We start from the raw sequence: 23,458 nt of genomic DNA, 5'->3' as shown, positions 1-23,458 counted from the left end.
GCTAACCTTTCCCATTTCAGAATCGGTTTAAAATGACACAGTAGGCCCTAACCATAAACCTGACCCCTACCGCAACCAAACGTAGCCCTTAAAAAACAGACTTTTAGGAACTTAACAACATGGAGAAACCCTGAAAACCCAAGTCCACCATCTTGCTTTTTCACCACCAGAACCGTCATTGTTTCCTGCCCAAGACACCATTTTGATTTTTAATACAAATCCCAACCAAAACCTTAAACCATTCCAAAGATGGTCTAAGGCATTAAAAATCGGGTACTAACCATAACCTGGCCTTAACCTTAACCAAACCTCAGCCCTAATACCCCCAAAGATTTACACAAATTTCCTGTTAAAACTCTGCCATCATTTTCTCAAACTAGGCCCAAACCAATCCAAAACCTAAACTTAACCATTTCAGAATAGGGTTAAAATAAAACAACAAATTAGACCCCAACCATAACCTCAACCAACCTAAACCTTAGAAGACATAGCTTGATATAATAAACAACAAATTAAGTTACACATAACCACAGAGTCAGAATGGGACACCTTAAACTAGTAACGGATAATGCCAATAGACTCTGATCCTACTTTGCGCGGTTAGTGTGAAGGATACAGCACCTTCTCATCCGTTTTCCTAATAATAAATTCCAAATAACAGACAAATCACCGACCTTCGCGATAAGACGGGGGTATAATGGAGAGGTCACATGGGTCTGTGTAGTACACAGAAGGGGTTAGCGTCCCCACCCTCCTAACAAGCCCAATATTACTGTTATCATACGTAGCTTAACTGGTAGGATTAGGGCCCCAAATTTGGTGCAAGACTAAGAGGTGGGGCTGATTCCATAAGGCTGGACCAAGTCTGACAGCTCCTGCCAGCGAATTTCCGAAATGGAGGGTGGCAGGGAAAGGCTCATTAATATTCATAAAAGAAGCACGGCCTGATTGGCCGGTGAAAAGCTGCTGCTCGCTCTGACGTTTGTGTTGCTCCTGTCAAGACATCCTGAGGAGTTGAGCGTAAGGTAAGCAAGTGTTAATACTTTTGTTAACGGACAGTTATACGAATATGAATTTTGCAAGCTTTAAGACATTAACTTTTATGAACTGATAACGTTATATGAATATGTTTTTGTATAACATAACGGGAATAAAGAAGACATACGTTCTACATCAGCTATTACCAACACAGTCAATTCTTTTTTTTTCCTTCACTGAAGTTTTTATTAAGTTTTCAAAAAGATATAACAGAACAGTACTATAATGTTTGTGTTACGCATACTTCACAATTATTTTATGTTGAACCCCCTTAAGGGTCAGATCCTCAAAATGCTCCTACTTCCACTCTCTCCCCCCAGAATTCTTAACGTTACTTAAGCTGATGCATAATCTTTCTAACCAATACTAGTCTGGTGTACATTATTGCGCCTATGAAAATGATGAAGATATGTTTTGAGTATATCTGTGGTGGTGATAGGATTACTTTAATATATAGAGATAGGACAAGTAGTTGTTTTGATAAATATGTATAGTATATTGATGCAATGGGCGAAGATCGATTATAACTTGTGCTAGCTAACGTAGCTGACTAGCCAAGCATTGTCAGGGCAATGAAGGAATCACGTGCTTTGACAGGAGCAATGTGAACATCAAAGCGCCAACGTTTCACATATCCATAAGTCTAAATTCTCCAGTCGCAAACCTTTTTTAATATTTGTGAATGAATAGGAAAGCCATTAAAACTATAATTTTCTTAATATTTCTGAATGAATAGGAAAGCCATTAAAACTATAAATCTTTGCACTCAACTGGGCATTTTCAGAGCTGATTTGCTTTATTTTAATTTCATTTTTATTATGATCCCGATATGTTAATTGTCCTTGTTGTTGTTTGTGTTGTTTTATTGTCTTAATTTGTGACTGTTGTTTGCCAACAATTTGTGAATAAAAAAAAGTTTCACTGGCCAATCAGGTAGCGCTTCTTTTATGAATATTAACGAGCCTTCCCCTGCCGCTCATCGGCCAATCAGGCAGCGCTTCTTTTATGAATATTAACGAGCCTTCCCCTGCCACCCTGCATTTTGGAAATTCGCCTCCTGCGACCCAGTACCACGCATCAGGGGCTGCCATGTGGTTTCACGTTAACCCCCCCCCACCCACCCACTTTTTCTCCCCCAATTGTACTTGGCCAATTACCCCACTCTTCCGAGTTCCGAGCCATCTCGGTTACTGCTCCACCCCCTCTGCCGATACGGGGAGGGCTGCAGACTACCACAGGCCTGCTCCGTTACATGTGGAGTCGCCAACCGCTTTTCACCTGACAGTGAGGAGTCCCCCCCCCCCCAATAAAAAGGCACCCCAACCGACCAGAGGAGGCGCTAGTGCAGCGACCAGGACACATACCCACAGCCGGCTTCCTACCCGCAGACACGGCCATTTGTTCTTTAGGGACGCCCGACCAAGCCGGAGCATTCGAACCGGCGATCCCCGTGTTGGTAGGCAACGGAATAGACAGCCACGCTACCCGGATCACGTTAACTCTTCACCAGTGTCGAGGCGTGCTGTTCTGCAGGGTTGTGGCTGATAAAGTAATGGACGTGGGTCAGTGCCCTTTCCCTCGAAAACTCACTTCGCAGTGCTGCCCGTACTGCCGAAACTGGGGATGGGGTCGGTGTGAGATATCGAGTGTTTCGTTCCTAACACCTAACTTAACCCTAATTCAAACATTAATCGTAACCAATGAAAGTTGAATCAGCTCATCTGGACAAAAACGTTGCCCAGATGAAAGGATTCAACTTTCTTTGATTTTCTTACCTGGTTTATTGAGCATGCATTAGCATAAAGACACCTAACCATTAAACCAAATTTGGCATTTTTCCTTGTGACATTCCGTCGCCATCCTAGGAAACAAAAATCAGCGCCCGGGACAGGAACCCGTTCGCTTACATAATTCCAGAATCATCATGATCAGGATGGCCGGGGAGATCTCGCTTCGCGGAATCCCACTTCACATTAACACCGCCGTAGGATCAGTTGTAGTAATTCAGCAGCAGCAACAATTAATCGTTTAGTCAGATCTACCTTAATTGGATAAACACACTTAATGCTAAGACACTACCGCAAAAGTAAGGATGAGTGACTCCTGCATCGATCGTAGCAAGCACGCCATGAACTATAGTAAACCCTATCGTCTCCACCAGAGAGGAGGGGGGAAAAAAACCTCAGCTCGCTGTGCTCCAAGGCTGCAACGGGGCTATCTAAACTGACGAAGCCTACACGCCGTGTTGTAAGTGTAGCAACGAAATATACCCAAATAACGGGTTTATTTCTCTCCCAAGATGTGAAAAGTTGACAGAAGTGCTAAATATATAGCCATTTTGGCGCTGTGTGGAGGTGATGAGCCGCACTGAGCTGGCACCAGGCACAGTGCCAGCAAATGTAAACTAGATCTAATAAGCTAACCCCAGCTATTTGCTAGCCAAAAGCTAACTTGTGTCAACAGCCAGGCTAGTCGAGGCTAATAGATGAAAACTGAAACAAGAAAATAAAGTACCCGAGAACATAAATCAATTGCAGTTACATCCTAAACATGGACATAACAACCTGCTGGCATTTCTTTTTTACATTAACGCTACATCACGATGGTTGATGAGAAATATTAGCTGCCTCTTGTAAGCGGGTTAGCCCAGCTAGCAAGCTAACTAGTAGACGTCCTAAACTGGTTAGGCGTAAACTGTTAACGACTACCCAAAGCAAATAAAAAAACAAACAAAACAACGAACTTACATTTCAAGAAAGATGATCGAGACGTTTAACGCGGTTTTGGGTTGCTTGTCTGGTCGGATATCAACCATTTTAACTCGGCGACACCCGAGTTAACGGTCCTGAAATGATGGAACCTCCGCCGAGGAAGCGGCCCGTGTGCTCATCTCACCTAGCAGCCATTACCATGTAATCATGAGAAGGATGCTCCGAGCATGCGCAGTACACTAGTCCTGGAAATTCTTTTGACTCTGTATTTATATCACCTGAAACATTAATCTCTTATAAATACATTTGGCGTTCAAAACTTACTTTGAGTCATTCTTGTTCCTGTGTGCGCGCGCGTGAGTGCGCATGCGTGTCTTGGTGGTAGATCTTGGTGGCCGTAGCAATTATTCAAATAAAAACTGTTTATGAGAGGCAAAGGGAAAGAGGGAGAGAGAGAGAGAGAGAGATATGTGAGGATAAGAATTCATCATGCATGTGTGGGAGAGGAAGGTGTTATGAATGTTTTGACGTCTGAGTGGTGCACTGTAATTGGAAGACGTGATATCTGACAACCTTGTGTGCGAACATAAACGAGTTGTGGACAGCCTGACACAAAGGTTCTTCCATGAAGGAGGGATGGGCTGTTATGAGGCAGACAAGATCTGTCATTGGTACTTAGTCTGTATGACAGACTTGGTGCGTAATGATTTATGTGCTTGTAACCCCCCCCCCAAAAATACATTCTTAAATAATCGTGTGTTCAAAAGAAATGTTAATGAAGTGAATTTCAGTCTAAATTGTGATCGCATTCATTTTTATCTAATAGCTATGATGGCTGTAAAGGAGCATGAATAAATCACGGAAAGTTGAGTCAGTTCATTTGGACACAACGTTTATTGAGAGAAACGTTTCATCCCTCATCTAAGTGACGTCTTCAGTCTCAACTGACTGCAGGTATCCCAAACCCTTATAAACAATACAGTGGCATAACGACCGGAAACAACGATCTCGTGTTTTGTGTGTGTGTGTGTGTGTGTGTGTGTGTGTGTGTGTGTGTGTGTGTGTGTGTGAATTAATTGTAAAGCGCTTTGAGTGGCTGTTGCAGCTAGAAAAGCGCTATGTAAAATGCAAATTGATTGATATACAGGCGTGACCATTAACTAGAGTTACAATGGCTATGTGTTCTATTCACAGAGGATTTGGGAATGTTTGCAATCACAGCATTGTAAGATGGTGACAGATGTACCCCCCCCCTCGGTTCAGGGATGGTCGTTCCCTCTTCACACAGATGGCCTCTTTGACTCCCCGTTCAAACCAGCGTTCCTCCCTATCAAGGATGTGCACGTCCTCATCCTTGAAAGAGTGGCCACTGGCCTGTAGATGACTGCGGAGTCCTGGCCTGACGTGTTCGCTCCCCTGTGCTGTGCCATCCTCTTGGCCAGTGTCTGTTTGGTTTCCCCAATGTACAAGTCATTGCAATCCCCCTGGCACTTAACAGCGTGCACTGTTTGTGTCCGGGGGACCCGATCCTTGGGGCGGACCAACTTCTGGCGCAGCGTGTTTTGGGGTTTGAAAGCAACCGAGACGCACTGTTTGAAAAATTCGCGTCTCAACTGGGGATACCTGCGGTCCGTTGAGACTGAAGAGGTCACTTAGATGAGTGATGAGTAAACGTTGTATCCAGACGAGCTGATTCAATTTGTGTGATTTTCTTACCTGGATTATTGGGCATGCATAAGATACGGGCATAAATAAACTTTTGCGATCATAACCGGTGACGTCATACATCGTACTGCACAGACTGTTTTAGCAGCAAACTTGTTAATACATTTGTTGTGATGCACAATGAGTGTATAATCGACACTGCTTAATTCTGAATTTGACAGTTTATGACGCAAATTCCCTTTTAATCTAAAAAAGTTGCTTGGTTACGGGCTAATATAAGTTCAATAAAGGTAAGTAAGACTGCATTGAGATTGCAAGAACTCAAAAAAAAGTTTTGAGTGCAACGGAATGAACAGGTTCATTTAGAAATTGAATTTCAAATTTTTTTACACGCTATTGTTTCTGAAACGAGTTAGACAAGCAGAAAATCCAAAGAGAGGAAAACGGCTGCATTTTATTTTTCTTCATTTGGATTTATTGAGTGAATTTTTAATTGGTTTGATCAGGAAAGAAATCGGTCATATTAGGCCTATCACAATATTTTTACAAGGCTGCATTTACTGTAAAGATACTGTAAACTACTAATAAGACACGTTAGCCGCTAGTTAATGGGTCTGACCCTTTAGCCGAGCGGTTAGTGGTGTCGCCTTGTGGTGCAATACACCTCGTATCGAATCCCGCGCCGGGCAAGAAAATAACCGGTTACAATACCAACCAGTAATTGATACAGTGGAAGTGTGAGTATGTCTTTAGGGAAGGATCTGGAATGGGAGCCAGTTCTATGCCCTCCGTGTCACATTCCGTGGATGGAATAAACGTGACTTTGCTATTTAAAACGCGCAGTCCGTTTTTATAGAGAGAAACATGTCAGTCTTAAGTCCGCTGCCTCTTTTGAGAAAGTTACCACAAGTACTTTACCTAAATAGCATTGGATTTAACATATTAGTATCGAGAGAAATATTTTGCGTCAATCTTCCTCACTCCTGTAAAGGCGTAACCGTGGCAACGAGGAACAACGACGGTCAGTGTTGTTTTGGAAGTTGGCAGGCGAACATTGTGAGACGGCTAATCAATATTTTCGTTCGGGGGGGGTCGGAGATGGCGGAAATGACGTCAGGGTCGGAGCGAAATTGGAAATGAGAACGAAGACACAAGAGGGTTTGAAAGTAAGAGACGGAAGAATACGACGAATCACTCCCGTGATTGTTGTCAGTCACTGAGAACCGAGGCGATGTATTTTTTTTTTGTGGGATGACAGCCGTGACGAGAGAAGACGGGATTTCCAGGCACCCACATTGACGTCGGTAAGTTTGCAGGGGGGAAAACTTGGGAGACGTACGATCGATCGGGATAACTAGAAGTGGGACGTTCTCATTGATTATATCTCAAAGCGTCAGTAGAGGCTGTCGTTTCGGGATGTTGCAGGCGTGTGTGGGGCAAGAAGAACGGCTAGATTCCGTGAAGGGGAGGAGGAGGACAATAATTCGGGGTTTGACTTTGGAAGGGGGAATTGCCGGAAAGAGTGTACACCTTGATTATGTGAGTTACAGGGCTAGACAGCATGAGAGAGCTCCTCTCAGATGCTTTTGCTGTCAAGAATATGGACATGTTGCTGCAGTATGTCAGGAGATGTGGGAAGGACAGCCGCAATGTTGGAGATTGTAAAGTTGAGAACGCGCAAGCAAAGTGCCTGGCCCTGCAAGGGAAATCGCGATATTGGGTCAGCACATAGACCAAAAAAGAAGAAAAAGGGGAATAAAATGAGAACAGAAATTGGATTGTCGTACGCTGAAGCTGCAAAGAGAATGCAGAAAAGGAATGGAGCTGACCAGAATATCTGCACGGACAAGAAAATGTTTTTGGCGTTAGTCGTCACGGTCATTCATTGCGCTGCTGAAATAAAGGGGGGAGTCGACAAGAATCAAGATGGTGCCGGACGCTGCCAGGAGATGTTTGAATGTTTTTTGACATATCCGGAGATCTACACTGCGGGAAGGATTTGCATCAACTCGGGCTGGGTCTGGGTTACAGAATGGACAATGTCGTGAATGGGATCACTTTGGGTGTACAATGTAGTCCGTACAGTGACGCTCATGCGTTTCAGTAGGTGGCGATAATGCAAAATTTCGGATGCCAGCCGCCGATAAAAACCACCATGGCAACGAGGAATTACTTTGACGTCACTTCCGGCAGGGCTTGGAACTCCATGAAGTCCGTTGAATGAAATTGGACAGTAAACTTCATTCATTTAACTGCAAAAAGGGAAATCGAAAACGGTTTTCAAAATATTGCTTGAAAGCTAAATTAGCAAGGTGAGGACTCACAATCCCCAAACCTTTGCTAGCTAACGTTAAGTAGTGGACGCGACTGTTTACTTAGCTGCTAGGTAATATTATGTCATGCTAAAAATAACAACAACGCAGGCGCGTTTGGTCCGACTAGGAGGCGTTTTTCCCCCCCTCGAACATTAGCCAGGCAAAGTCCCCGCTACCTTTTAATCTGTCTGTGTCTTGTTTTATGCTTTGTTTTGGTTCATATCACCGCGATTTTGCAAGATAAATGACAAAATCTGTTCTGACAGCTCAAAGGCTCTGTGGTCATCCGTTGCATTTGTCTTCCTGTGTGTCACGTTGCTGCTCCAGGTTCGCCAGCTGCTTGAGAGCGAGTGCTCTTGTCTGCAGCTGCTAAAAGTGTGTATGTTTGAGTGAGCAGCCTCCAACAGCCATGTCGGTATCGGTGATCATTAAGTGGGGTGGCCAGGAGTACTCCATCAGCTCTCTGTCTGAGGAGGACACAGTGCTGGACCTTAAACAATCGATTAAGACCTTGACTGGTGTGCTGCCAGAGAGACAGAAATTGCTGGGACTAAAGGTCAAAGGTGAGCGCTCGTAAAAGTCTCGACCCTTTGTGCTTATAATGTTAATCATGCTTTGTGTCCCCTGCACCGTCAGGTTGGGTTCTTAAAATCAACTTCTTGTGTTGCTACCTCCTGAGAACCTACTAGAGATTCCAACTCTTTCCCTAGCCCCAACCCCTATCTACACCGAATAAGCCTTTAGAGATGCACAAGAGTTTACTTTTCACAGTCCCGATTTCTACATACGTGTCACTTTGTTCGCATTTTGCTATGTAGATGTATGTCTTTCAAGATGACTGCTAATTTATGTAACATTAATCTGGGTTCCTCAGTGCAGTAAATCTGTCTCTCCACCTCTTCTTTCCTTTTCTTTTACTTTCTTCCCATCAGGTAAGCCAGCTGAGGATGAGGTGAAGCTTGGCTCTCTGAAGCTGAAGCCTAACACCAAGATCATGATGATGGGCACCAGAGAGGAGAGTCTGGTAGGTGGCTGACTGGCAGACTAATAAGGCCGTATTCAGACAGAATCGGGCAATGCGTCAAAAAACACAAGTCCTCCCATTCATTTTGAATGAGGGCAGTGTGTTCTGCAGGGGTTTCAGCAAAAAATCGCAGCAGTGTCCGGCAAGAGAGTTGAACCAGATTCAATTTTTGCCGGAACGCAACTGGATGTCGCACTGCGGTGGCCAATCGTGTAAGCCGGCGATCAGATTGAAGATGTCCACGTGGGTCATGATTCCTGCGATGGCCCATTGCGGGGATCACTGATCCCATTGGGCCACGTTGTGACATGCCTGATTCTGTGTGAATGTTGCCTAACTCACTGAAAAGCCATTTGTTTGGCAGGCTAATCAATTAACTCCCTGGGTTGCTATTCAACCCTTGCCTAGCAATTCGTTCACCTCACACGGGAGACTGGTGAGTGGCAACCTGACCAACTCTGTTCTTATACTAATATGTTATTTAAGCCACTGACTGGCTTGCAAAATAACAGTTTCTGTAGCAAGCTGCTGCTGGCTGATTTGTTAGTTTATTGGCTGGCAGTCAGGCTACCAAGCACTAGATAATCTCTTGATGAATGTTTGATTGGGTCGTTATCTAGCTTGCTGGTTGACTAACAGGGCATGGTGTTCTCTTGCTTGCTACTTTGCTGACCAACTAACTGACAGATTGACTTGCTGGTTTGTTAGCTGACTGACTTTCTGACTGATAATAAAATTATCTGCCAATCAACCATAAACCTGATTGGTCAAATATGAATGAGTGGTATTCTCTTAATATGCATGTTTTTTTTCTTGTAAAGGAAGATGTTTTAGCCCCTCCTCCAGAGAATGATGATGTGGTGAATGATTTCGACATTGAGGAGGAGGTCATTGAAGTAGAGAACAGGTAGATCTATGTGCGTGTGTGTTCTGTGCTTGTATAGAAAAGAGCTCAACAAACGTGGCTCACATTGTAAACTAAAATGTTTATGTAATTATAATTATACACTAATCATAATTATCCTCTTCTCAACTGTAATTATAAATATGTGTTGTATGTATTTAGAGAGGAGAACCTAGCTAAAATAGCTAGAAGAGTGAAAGACTATAAGGTGGACGAGCTAAATCCTCCCAGAGAGGGCAAGAGGCTTCTGGTGCTGGATGTGGACTACACACTGTTTGGTGAGTTGTACTGGCCCAGGGCTATTACCTATATATAAATGCTCTGAGTGTGACAGTGACAGTACACAGTTTTATTCACCCTGCCATATACTGTAATAAAGGGATTAACTGTAGCAAAAACCCAATAAAGTGTGACCTATTTTTAATCATATCATCTAAATGGTGCCTTTTACCCCGGTAATATAGCCTTGCTTTTTTTGTCTTTGCGTGTTAGTTTTTTGTCACAACACTGACTGCATTTCTGATTTTTGCCGTGTGCTTGAATGGTTACACACACTCTGTCTGTACACAACCTGAGGAAAGGCAAATGGGTTTGATACATCCCCATTTCAAAATGTGATTATTAATTGAAGATAAGCTTACTCACTGGGACCATGCAGGCCCTTATATTTGTCTAGCCACTTTGCTGAGTACCTGCCAAGCATTTCTGGATGTATGTCTTTGTTTTTGATCATTTGATTTGAATGTCATTCTGGCTTTATTCAAGTTGCTTGACTGGAACAATTATTCAGGGCTGGCTCTAGCCATTTTGGTGCCCCCCCCCAAACACACACACCACCACCACCACCACATTACCCTTCCACTACTGCCTCATCACCACCCACTCATTCTACAGTAAAAATATAGAAAACAAACACCACAGTGGTTTCTAAACAAAAATATATATTTTTATGAATTAAAATTACTTGTCAAACAAACAAATCACATATCAAAGAAGGAATAAATTGTTACATATTACCAACTACCTTTACCTGTTATTAACATCCCAGATAGGAATCTAGATAGATAGATAGATCTATTTACTTTACAGTGTCTACATCTAATTCAGAGCCCATATTGATTAAAAAGCACTGTGACAGTAAGAAGAGCAGAGCCTGTAAAGACCTCCATTAAAATAAATTCTACTGAAATTCTCTGAAATAGCTGTTCGACAGAGAGATGAGTATGAGAGAGAAACAGGTATGGAGACAGCCAGACAGAGAAAATAAAGAGACACGGACAGAGATAGTATAGGAGAGAGACAGGTAGGAAGACAGACGTGTCTGTGACTCATCTATCAACTCCACAAAGTCGGGTGAATTTTGAAATTTCAGCATCTGCACCCTGAGTCTTCTGACCAGGCTGACTTTGATTTAATAGAAACTGACTTAATAGGGCGGCATGGTGGCGCAGTGGTTAGCGCAGTCGCCTCACAGCAAGAAGGTCCTGGGTTCGAGCCCCAGGGTAGTCCAACCTTGGGGGTCGTCCTGGTTCGTCCTCTGTGTGGAGTTTGCATGTTCACCCCATGTCTGCGTGGGTTTCCTCCGGCTGCTCCAATTTCTTCCCAAAGACATGTAGGTCAGGCGAATTAGCCATACTAAACTGTCCCTAGGGGTGTGTGTGTGTGTGTGTGTGTGTGTGTGTGTGTGTGTGTGTGTGTGTGTGTGTGTGTGTGTGTGTGTGTGTGTGTGTGTGTGTGTGTGTGTGTGTGTTTCAGCCCTGTGATGGCCTGGCGGCCTGTCCAGGGTGTCTCCCCGCCTGCTGCCCAATGACTGCTGGGATAGGCTCCAGCATCCCTGCGAGCAGGATAAGCAGTTTGGATAATGGATGGATGGATGGGTGACTTAATAGGAAGTTTCTATTAAATCAGAGTTTCTATTAGAAACTTTGATTTGATAGAAACACCATTCAGCAGTTCAGTCTGGATAACAGACGTCAGCCCGTTAACAACGTATGGAAGGCAGAATAGTTTCTCTCTGTTAACGTTAACTCACATTTCTCAATTCATGTTAAGTTGGAATAAGTCTCATTTCTGAAAATATACTGAGATTAATCATCATTCACTTTGTCAAACTTTTTATCCATCTGAGGTTTTGAACTAAAACTCAGTTCTGTTGCAGAATCAAGTTTAAAGCCACAAGCTGAACATCACATCATTTGGTTTAAATAGACCGTGACAGATTGGAGACTTAGCAGATAAATGGACGGACAAATTTGTACGACTACTTAACGCGACTTTTTAAAATGAAGTCTGCAGGGTTGCGTTACGTGCCTTTTTACATGTAAATCATTACAATATTAATGCTGTAAAGAAGAGAGAAGAGAGAACTATTCCCTCTCTGTTTTAAGAAAGATGTGCTGTATATCTTTTTCTTTATTCGTTCCCTCAAGGCAGAAAATGAGGAAGGGCACCCATCGGCAACTCTTTATATTTTATTTATCCATCCATCCATTACCCAAGCCGCTCATCCCAATAGGGGTCGCGGGATGCTGGAGCCTATCCCAGCAGTCATTGGGCGGCAGGCAGGGAGACACCCTGGACAGGCTGCCAGTCTATCACTGGGTTGACACATTCACACCTAGGGACAATTTGGTACAGCCGATTCACCTGACCTACATGTCTTTGGACTGTGGGAGGAAATAGGAGCACCCAGAGGAAACCCACACAGACACGGGGAGAACATGCAAACTCCACACAGAGGATGACCCCCCCCCCCGAGGTTGGACAACCTCAGGGTTTGAACCCAGGACCTTCTTGCTGTGAGGCGACAGCGCTAACCACAGTGCCACCGTGCCACCTTATTTATTTATTTTTCCTTTGATGGCGACCAGCGCCCACCAGAAAGTGGTGCTCTAGGTGACCGCCTAAATGGCCTATGCCTTTAGCCGGACCTGCAATTATTTAAAATCCACCTCTACCAGTGCACTGTTGCAGGACTGAAAGCAATATAAAAAAATGTTGTGTTTTCCAATAGTGTTCTTTCATCCATTATCCGAACCGCTTATCCTGCTCTCAGGGTCGCGGGAGCCTATCCCCGCAGTCATTAGGCAGCAGACGGGGAGACACCCTGGACAGGCTGCCAGGCCATCACACACGCACACGCACACACACACACACACACACACACACACACACACACACACACACACACACACACACACACACACACACACACACACACACAAATTCATACCTAAGGACAATTTAATATGGCCAGTTCACCTGACCTACATGTCTTTGGACTGTGGGAGGAAACCAGAGCCCCCGGAGGAAACCCGTGCTGACACAGGGAGAACATGCAAACTCCACATGGAGGACGACCCCCAAGGTTGGACTACCCCAGGGCTCGAACCCAGGACCTTCTTGCTGTGAGGCGACCACGCTAACCACTGCGCCACTGGGCCGCAGTGTTCTTTCAGTTGGGCTGAAAAATGTTTGAGGCTCAGCCCATGCCCAGCCAAAGAGAAATTTATCATTTTTTTTGTCTGTTTACCGGTCTTTATTTTAAAATTGGATTCTATGAGTTGATTTCTACAATTTATATGACTTTTAGATCACAAGTCTTGTGCAGAGACGGGTCAAGAGTTGATGAGGCCATTCCTCCACGAGTTTCTGACCTCTGCTTATGAGGACTATGACATTGTCATCTGGTGTATGTATCTTCTCTCCTCTTCTCTTGAAGTTATAAGTGCATAGGCACAACAATATGGGGTTTTACATATTAGCTCACAACGTTTTGATTTGTGTGATCTCTGGTAATACTTTAAAGTTTTGCACATTAAACCAAAAATAATAGTCATGTGCAAAATGGGTTTTCTTGTTACTAAAAGAAAAAAACAGTAGCGGCCATGCTGGAAATACCTAACTATATATATGTAGATATAGAGATATGTAGATGTGTGTGTGTGATATATCCAATTTCATCCACTTGTTCCCTTGTGTGAAATCCGTAACTAGTGCTCAACAGAGTCAGAGTCATAGGTCATTTTTAAATCTGAGGATGATCATACTTAAAAATTGACACTTGGGGATCTATATATCACAACTGTGCTCTTTCTGCTTTAGCTGCCACAAGTATGAAGTGGATTGATGCCAAGATGAAAGTAAGGTTTTCCATTTTCAAAAAATTTACAGAACAAATTGTTAGATTGTTTTACTTTGGTCAATGTCATTGTACATCAGTTCTACCTGTTTGAATTTGTCAGGGAAAACTCTTAATTTATGCTTGTTTGTTTGTGCTTGTATGTGTGTGTTTATGCAGGAACTTGGAGTGACGGACAACCCCAACTACAAGATCGCATTCATGCTGGATAGTGCAGCCATGATCACGGTGCACACTCCCAAGAGAGGAGTGGTGGAGGTTAGTCTGCACAGAAAAACACTCGCACAGAATACCCCCCCACACACACACACAGTCAAACTTATGCACACAGTCAATATAAGACCGCCACAGTGGAGCAAAAGAAAATCAAAGTTGAATCAGTTCATCTGGGCACAATGTTTATTGAGAGACAAATGTATCATCACTCATCTCAGTGACCTCTTCAGTCTCAACTGACTGCAGGTATCCCCACCCTTATGAACAATACAGTGACATAACGACTGAAAACGATCAATTTCATATACAAATTGCCGTGAACATTAACTAGAGTTTCAATGGCAATGTTTACTTTTCACAGAGGATTTGGGAATGTTTGCAATCACAGCATTGTAAAATGGTGACAGATCTAGTCTTAGCCCCCCCCCCGTTCAGGAATGGTCGTTCCCACTTCACACAGATGGCCTCTTTGACACCCCGTTCAAACCAGTTCAAAAGAAGTTCGACCTACTTACTGCACGCCAGAGACATCGACAGACAACGGACAGCGCCCTCAACAGCAGACAGAGAGATGGACGCTAGACACACGCTGGCGATGTGCACAAGTGGGTGAAGAATCTGTCCGACAGACAATTTGCCCAGGCGGAGAAAGACATCCTCGCTAATCACAGCCACGGAATCAGCGATCCATAAAAACCACATCACGGACCTGGAAGCGGAGCAACTGCGGACGGAAGTTTCAGCCTGCCTCAGCAATGCAAAGGTGCTGTCGTTCAACATCGGTAGAGATGAGAGGAAATCTCTCACGACTCTCAGTAAGGACAATAGCATTGTCATCCTTCCAGCAGACAAAGGCAGATGCATTGGTGTATTAAACAGACGGACTATCATGAGAAAGTTATGACACTACTTAGCGACATGAATACTTATGAGCCCCTGAAATGAGATCCAGGCAGTGGTTACAAGAAAAAGGTGATGGATTTTCTGAAGCTGTTAGAACAGGACAATTCTATTGGAAGACTCTTGTACCACAGATTGCACCCAGGGGAAGCTACACCTAGTCTGTATGGATTACCCAGGATACATAAACAGGATGTGCCATTATGGCCTATTGTTTGTATGATTAACTCAGTGATCTATAACATCTCTAAGTTTCTGGCATCTTTTCTTAACCTGTTGGTAGGCAGTAATGAACATCACATTCAGAATACTATGGATTTTGTGGATAAGATGAGGGACATCATTATGGAGGGGGATGAAACAATGGTCTCATATGATAAGTCTCTCTTCACGTGCATTCCTGTTGATGGAGCAGTGGAGGTAGTCTGTATGAAATTACAAAACGACCCCATCCGTAGCAATAGGACCACCGTTAACACTGACCAAGTATGTCTGCTCTCGAAGCTGTGTCTTCAGTCCACGTACTTCACATACACGGGGCAGTACTATAGGCAGAGGCATCGGTGTACTATGGGTTCCCCAGTCTCACCTATAGTGGCCAACTTGTAGATGGAAGAAGTGGAAAAGAGGCTCTGATGTCCTATCCAGGGACACCACCTAGCCATTGGTTCAGATGTGTGGACGACCACTGGGTTAAAATTAAATCTCAGGATGTACCACATTTCACCGACCACATTAATTCTGTGGACAACAACATCAAGTTTACCAGGGAGGATGTGAAAAATGACAGGCTAGCTTTCTTAGACTGAAATTGCAGTTGGTGATGGGGGACATTTAATTGCTGATATTTACTGAAAACCAACACATACTGATCAGTAGTTAAGGTTTGACTCTCATCATCCACTGGTACACAGACCACGAGCCATCAGGATACTGTACCACCGAGGTGACAATGTCTCCACCGACACAGCGGCCAGAGAAGGGGAGAAATCCGACATTAAACAGGCCCTAGTTAAGTGTGGTTAACCTAATTGGGCATTTGTCAAAGCTGGGAAGATGCCCAAACAGTGCACCAACCAATTGAAGGGAGGAAAAAGGACAACAGCTGTCTAAGCGTAAACAAGTGGTGATTACGTATGTAGCGGGAGTGTCAGAAAAGTGGAGACACGTATTTTCCAAACACTGTGTCTCAATTGCTTTCAAACCCCAAAACACGCTGTGCCAGAAATTGGTCCACCCCAAGGATCAGGTACCCTGGTACAAACGGATCAATATAGTGTACGCTGTTAAGTGCCGGGAGGATTGCAGTGACTTGTACATCAGGGAAACCAAGCAGTGACTGGCCAAGAGGATGGCACAACACAGAAGAGCTAACGCAGTCAGGCCAGGACTCCACAGTCTACACCCATCTACAGGCCAGTGGCCACTCTTTCAAGGATGAGGATGTGCACAACCTTGATGGGGAGGAACACTGTTCGAACGGGGAGTCAAAGAGGCCATCTATGTGACGAGTGAACAACCATCCCTGAACCAGGGGGGCTAAGAGAACATCTGTCACCATTTTACAATGCTGTGATTGCAAACATTCCCAAATCCTCTGTGAATAGTACACATGGCCATTGAAACTAGTTAATGGTCATGGCAATTTGCATATGAAACTGATCATTTTCAGTTGTTGTGCCACTGTATTGTTTATAAGGGTGAGTATACCTGCAGTCAGTTGAGACTGAAGAGGTCACTAGATGAGTGATGAAACCTTCCTCTCTCAATAAATGTCGTGTCCAGATGAACTGATTAAACTTTCTTTGACAAGCTGAGTGAAACACCCGATTTTGTGCATTTGACTCATGATGTATGTTGTCAGGTGAAGCCTTTAGGTGTGATCTGGGGGAAGTATGGTGAGTTCTACAGTAGGAAGAACACCATCATGTTTGACGACATCGGACGGAACTTCCTCATGAATCCACAGAACGGCCTGAAGGTAGCTCATTCACCATCATCTCCACCTCAGTTTTATTTGTGTTTTTATTATTATTATTAAATATTCTATTTTATTTTTAAATGCCTCTAGTGGTAAAGTTGTTTGGTAACATTTACCTGAGGTCAACAGTGGTCGCTTTGCCTAAGTAGTATATCTGCTTTGGAAACTGTGTAAATGACATGCCTCTGTCAGTCTCCACACTGGTTCTGTCATTAGCCGCGTATTCCAAAGCATAAAGTCAAGGTTATTACATGAGCGCAAAATGAATACTTGATACCTGGACCGGAGAAAAACATATTTGCAACTATCAGCTACTGATCTACAGACTTACTAATTTGCAAAACGCAACATGCTTTTTCATGAAACATACAGTGCCATGAAAAAGCATTTGCCCCCTTCCTGATTTTCTCTATTTTTGCACATTTTTTACACTTAATTGTTTCAAATCTCCATGCAAAATTTAATGAGATGAAGAGAACCAGAGTAAACACACAATTCTTTATTTAAATAATTGTATTTATTTAAGGAAAAAATATCCAATATGTGAAAAAGTAATTGCCCCCTTAGTTACTCAGTAAACCAATTAACCAACTGATCATTGGATTCAGTTCGAGCAAACACACCCCGGTTTGATTACTGCCAGCTCTGTTGAGTCTAAACATATCTTATAGAACCTTATCAATGTGAAGTAGGCTACAAGGTGTCAACAAGCAGCACACTGTGCTGTCATCAAAAGAAATTGTGGAAGAAATGAAGAATAGTTGAGCTATATCAGTCTGGAAAGGGTTAGAAAGCCATTTCCAAGGCTCTGGGACTCCTGCGAACCACAGTGAAAGCCATCGTCTCCAAATGGAGAAAACTTGGAACAGTGATGAATCTTCCCAGGAGTGAACAGCCTATCAGAATTCCTCCAAGTGCGCAGCAATGACTCATCCAGGAAGCCACAAAAAACAAACAGGACAACATCTAAAGAACTGCAGGCCTCTCTAGCCTCAGCTAAGGTGTTTGGAAAATATGCGTCTCAACTGCTCCGCCACATACGGAATCACCACAGGTTTACGCTTGATATATGAGAAAAGGAGGCAACACACACGACACTCTTAGGTCCATCTGGTGGCTGGTGGACCTAAGAGCAGACCGCAGCAATATCTCAGAACAAGAAGCAGTTCATGATTCGACAGTAAGAACGAGATTAGGCAAAACTGGAATTCATGGGAGAGTTGCAAGGTGCAAACCACTGCTAGCCAAGAGAAACATTTGTGCCAGTCTCACATTTGACTTTTGGGATAATTTTCTGAGGACGGACAAATCAAAAGTGGAAGTTTTTGGAAGACATCACTCCTGTTATGTCTGGCATAAAGCAAACACAGCATTTCACAATAAGAACATCATACCAACAGTCAAACGTGGTGGTAGTGTGATGATGTGGGGATGCTTTGTTGCCTCAGGGCCCGAAAAACTTGCCATCATTGAAGGAACCATGAATTCTGCTCTCTATCAGAAAATTCTGAAGGAGAATGTCCATGATCTGAAGCTGAAGCCTAATTGGGTTATGCAGGAGGACAATGATCCAAAACACAAGAGTAAGTCCACCGCAGAAAGGGTCAAAAGAAGCAAAACGAAGGTTTAGTAGTGGCCTTGTCAAAGTCCTGACTTGAACCCCATCGAGATGCTGTGGCAGGACCTTAAACCAGCAGTTCATGCTCAAACACTTACAGCAGTTCCACAAAGAAGAGTTGGCCAAAATTCTTCCACAGCGATATGAAAGACTGATTTCAAATTAAGAAGTGTTTGGTTGAAGTTGTTGCTGCTAAAGGTGGCACAACCAGTTATTAAATTCAGGGGGGCAATTACTTTTCATATGGGTGTTGGATAACTTTTTTCCTTCAATAAATGAAATGATCATTTAAAAACTATTTTGTGTTTACTCAGGTTCTTGTCATCTTATTACATTTTGTATAAAGATCTGAAACCAAGGGCGTCCGGGTAGCGAAGCGGTCTATTCCATTGCCTACCGGCTTGGTAAGGTGTCCCTACAGACACAATTGGCCATGTCTGCGGATGGGAAGCCGGGATGTGTGTATGTGTTCTGGTCATTGCACTAGCGCCTCCTCTGGTCGGTCGGGGCATCTGTTCAGGGGGGAGGGGGAATTGGGGGGAATAGCGTGATCCTCCCATGCGCTACATTCTCCTGGTGAAGCTCCTCACTATCAGGGGAAAAGAAGCGGCTGGTGTCTCCACATGTATCGGAGGAAACATGCAGTAGTCTGCAGCCCTCCCCGGATTGGCAGAGGGGGTGGAGCAGCGACCGGGACGACGCGGAAGTGTGGGGTAATTGGCCAAGTACAATTTGGAGAAAAAGGGAAAAAATACACCCCCCCCCCCCAAAAAAGAGATCTGAAACCATTGTTTGACAAAGAAAATCAGGTAGGGGGAAAATATTTTCTCACTGCACTTTAAGTATCCAGATTGTTTTAAGGTCCACATTTTGTGTAAGCCACCTGTGTTGTCTTATTGTTGCTATTTTTTCCTACTCTCCTTCTTAGTGTATGTATATTTTTTGTTAGAACCGTCTGGTAGCCAAGTACATTTTTACACATACATGCAATTTGTCCTTGGTATTAAACCCATCCTAAATATCAAGGGGGGGGGGGGGGGTTACAAGCACCAACCTGATTATTCTGGGGGGGGTTGCGACTCAGTGGTTGAGGACCACTGCCCCATGTGTTAGGAATAAGCACTGCATTTATGCGAGTGAGCACAAAACATCTTTAGTGTGTAAAGATGAATTGTTTCCTGTATTTATATGTAATCAAATGGATAAGAATAGCTAACAGAAAGATCAAGCTGATGCACGCGGGATGCTGGTAAGACGCCAGCTTACACAGATCATTAGCAGTACAGTAGGTCGACATGAGAGCGTTTCCATTGCGACAGATTGTTGACTAAAACACATGTGGTTTTGTCTGCGTGTGTGTGTTCTAGATACGACCCTTTATGAAGGCTCATCTGAACAGAGAAAGGGACAGGGAGCTGTATAAACTAGCCCAGTACCTCAAAGAGATCGCCAAGCTTGAAGACTTCACTGGACTCAACCACAAACACTGGGAGAGGTAGGCGCATACGGGTGAGCGGATGTCACCCGTTCTGTAGTAACAGTGGTTTGTGTCCATGCAGCAGAGGTTCACAAGAGTTTTATAAGAAGAGTAAGCAATAAAACAGTGACAAAAAGTATTTTGAATGCACAAAAAAAGAAGCAGAAATTCTGCTTGCGATGACTCCAGACATACACAGAGACCCTCCACACGATGAATTTAATGAATTGAGAGTCACAAAAAATCTAAAATGTGTGTTATATCAGCATGGTAAATTAAAAATGGCAATGCTAATCTTTCAATTGTGTGTGTGTGTGTGCGTGTGTGCGTGCGTGCGTGTGTGCGTGCGTGCGTGCGTGCGTGCGTGTGTGCCCTTACATAGGTTCTTGTCTAAGAGGCACAGCCATTGAAAGAGGACCACTCTGACAGACTTCAAGGATAAGTTGATGTTGTAGCCCCATCACATATTCTACACACATTTCACAATTATAACTACTCCGCAACAACCAACAGACCCGCAACAACTCAGGACTGGGATGCTCTACCCTATTTATATACCTGCATGTTTGGTGTCTAACTGTACACACACCACACACACACACACACACACACGGGCTGTCGAAATTGGCCAAAAATGACGTTTGGTTATTCCTTCTAAAAAAAACAAAAACACATGGGTTCGAACCCATTCAGATGTATTTTTGCGCATTCAGATGACGGATGGATGGCAAACCAATACAACGACAGACATAACTACTTGTATAGGTATATTTATTTCAACGTAATCATGTCTTTTAAAAGACCTACATACCTACACATTACAAAATAAACAAATGAAATATTGTCCTATATTGTAAAACTTCATTTAAAGACCATAGACCTCCCTGTCTCTCTCTCTCTCGGGTTTGTAATTGATGTGTTATTCAATAGCCTAGTTTTTATACGGATTAGGGGTTTAAATAAACAAATTGAATGTATTTTTCCATCTTTGCTGAGCAAGAGTTTTGTGCGAAAGGAATTAAAGGTCCCAACTCCTGTCCCAAATATAGGCTGGTTTGGGCGTCCGGGTAGCGTAGCAGTCTATTCCATTGCCTACCACCACGGTGATCGCCGGTTTGAATCCTCGTGTCACCTCCAGCTTGGTCAGGCGTCCCTACAGACACAATTGGCCGTGTCTGCGGGTAGGAAGCCGGATGTGGTTGTGTGTCCTGGTCACTGCACTAGCGCCTCCTCTGGTCGGTCGGGGCACCCATTTGGGGGGGGGGGGGTAGCGTGATCCTCTCATGTGCTACGTCCCCCTGGCGAAACTCCTCACTGTTATGTGAAAAGAAGCGGCTGGCGACTCCACATGTATCGGAGGAGGCATGTGGTAGTCTGCAGTGCTCTCTGGATCAGCAGAGGGGGTGGAGCAGTGACTGGGACGGCTCGGAAGAGTGGGGTGATTGGCCAGATACAATCGATGAGAAAAAGGGGGAAAACATCCAAAGGGGAAAAAAAACAACAACAACAGGCCGGTTACATTCGCCGATCGAAGTAAATAAAAGTGTGGGGTATTAATTGAAGTTTTACGGTATATAGAACAGACATTCAACGCTCTGAGCATGCTGCTCCATGATAAACACGGAATGCTAACATAGCTTGCATATGACTTTATCTCGCGGTTCCACAATTTTCCCGTTTTTTGATCACAATCCGAAGTATTTCCAAAAGGGGCTTTTTAGATGGTTCGGAGATAAAATCACTCTGCGGACGAGTCGGGTTGTGAAGTCTCTACCATCTTCCACCACACGGTTGTTGTTGAATTAGTCGCTCATTTCAGCTTGACCTAAATTTCATTTTCAGCCAGTGAAAGTGACGTTTTGGGACCCCTGTCCGTCATGCGGTGTATTCAGTGCAGTGGCCGAGCCTCTTGCGAGAATTCACGAGGCGGACCAGCCGCGGTAGTGCCGCTTTTTATTTCACAAATGAATGATCATTTTCACACTCGAATGTCTGTTTTATTTTTTTTACGATTATCTATTCAAATTTGGAATATTGACAGCCCTAACAAACACACACACACACACACACACACACACACACACACACACACACACACACACACACACACACACACACACACACACACACACACACACACACACACTTTAACAACAGGCACACACACACACACACACACATACCTCAGTCAGACGTCTAGAGACCTGGGTCAAATAGTGCTTTATGATAATTAGTATGTTTTTAATCTACTTGGAGTTCCATATATACCGAGTTTGCTCCACCTGCACAATTTGAATAGTGCAAGGTGTAATTACCTGACAGATAACTAACCCCCTGTGGTTATCTAAGCTCCCTGTTACTCATTGTCCGAAGTGGACACACACACACACACACACACACACACACACACTACTCCTCCATTGATACTCCAAGCAGCGTTTTATAAAGCAGACACTATTTCACTCAGGTCTTGTCCAGTCATGCCCTCATACCTGCGGCCAGTTGTGATGTGTTCTTAATATTTCTGCTGGACAGAGTTTGCGTTTCAGAGAAAGGGCCAAGGAAAACCACTGAACAGCAAATCAACCAGTGAGACAAACGGTTCAGTTTAAGACCAGGGTAGGGGGTCGGGGGGATTAAAAACTGAAATGACTAAAACCTGTTTGGAATAAATAAACGCGTTGGAATGGAGTCTAGCTCTCCAGTATAACTTGCATGATTCACTACTTCACATAACACCCTCTTAAACCTGCAGCGCTGCACCAGCATCATGAGGAAGAGGTTGGGGGGAGGGGGGGGCAATCGGACTGAAAATATAAAGAAGGGGCAACTGTAAAATCAAAGCTAAACCTGTGTCTTTGGTTGTCATCTCTCATCACCTTAACAACAGGCACCTATTATCGTTTTAGTGATATGCAATAACCCCTGCAGGTACTGTGAGGCCGGGGTGGGTGGGTGGGGTGGGTGGGGGAGTGGGGTTAAAATCCAGTGTGAAGAAGGCTGAGGGGCATATTTTCACTGCAGTGCTGTCAGATGTACACAGACGCTAAACGTTTACAGTGGTGGATGGGTGTATGTGTGCGAACACGGATGCCCGGAAGCGACCGCGTTACTGAGTGTTGAAGCCTGGTGGGTTCCAGTGTTTTGTTACTCGCACTCAGACGCTTGTCAGTGATCTTTTTTGTTTGTTTGTTCTTTTCTTCAACTAGCCGATAAACCAAACCTCTTGTTCTTTTTGTTCTCACTGAAGTCTGTCCAGACCTTTTGATAAGGCTCGGGAGGGATGAGGACGGGGGAATTTCACCGATGAAGCAATCGCATCATACAGATAAGGAACACAGGGGCTATAGAATGAGCGCACAATTTTCACCAAATTTGTTTTTTTTTTTTTTGTCCCATCATATGGGAGACAAATGTGTCAAACACTCGCTGTCATCAGCCAGTTTTTTTCTTCTTTTTTTCTGTGGT

General features: G+C 43.9%; 2 protein-coding genes across 3 annotated transcripts in view; one reads left to right on the top strand and one right to left on the bottom strand.

Moving 5' to 3' along the window:
* The window catches only part of LOC130116631 (RING finger protein 145-like), a 41,221-nt gene extending 37,291 nt beyond the window's left edge, over positions 1 to 3,930 (bottom strand). Inside the window, exon 1 of the mRNA XM_056284599.1 lies at positions 3,786 to 3,930. The gene's annotated coding sequence lies outside the window, so the exon portion shown is untranslated. The remainder of the gene's footprint in view (positions 1 to 3,785) is intronic.
* Positions 3,931 to 6,640: 2,710 nt separating this feature from the next.
* ublcp1 (ubiquitin-like domain containing CTD phosphatase 1) lies at positions 6,641 to 20,871 on the top strand. Of its 2 annotated transcripts, none has more exons than XM_056285316.1 (11): positions 6,641 to 6,718; positions 8,057 to 8,292; positions 8,662 to 8,753; positions 9,575 to 9,660; positions 9,820 to 9,935; positions 13,250 to 13,348; positions 13,762 to 13,799; positions 13,958 to 14,056; positions 16,779 to 16,895; positions 19,881 to 20,008; positions 20,373 to 20,871. In XM_056285316.1, the coding sequence occupies exons 2-11, from the start codon at positions 8,139 to 8,141 to the stop codon at positions 20,398 to 20,400; spliced, it is 957 nt and encodes a 318-aa protein (XP_056141291.1). In that variant the 5' UTR covers positions 6,641 to 6,718; positions 8,057 to 8,138; the 3' UTR covers positions 20,401 to 20,871. The 2 variants fall into 2 exon arrangements, with proteins under 2 accessions (XP_056141291.1, XP_056141290.1); XM_056285315.1 differs by lacking the exon at positions 6,641 to 6,718 and adding an exon at positions 7,611 to 7,726.
* The last annotated feature ends 2,587 nt before the right edge of the window (positions 20,872 to 23,458 follow it).

Source organism: Lampris incognitus, chromosome 8 (genome assembly GCF_029633865.1).
Source record: "Lampris incognitus isolate fLamInc1 chromosome 8, fLamInc1.hap2, whole genome shotgun sequence".
In the NCBI taxonomy this organism is placed as follows: Eukaryota; Metazoa; Chordata; class Actinopteri; order Lampriformes; family Lampridae; genus Lampris; species Lampris incognitus.
This window is presented reverse-complemented; position numbering and strand designations above follow the sequence as displayed.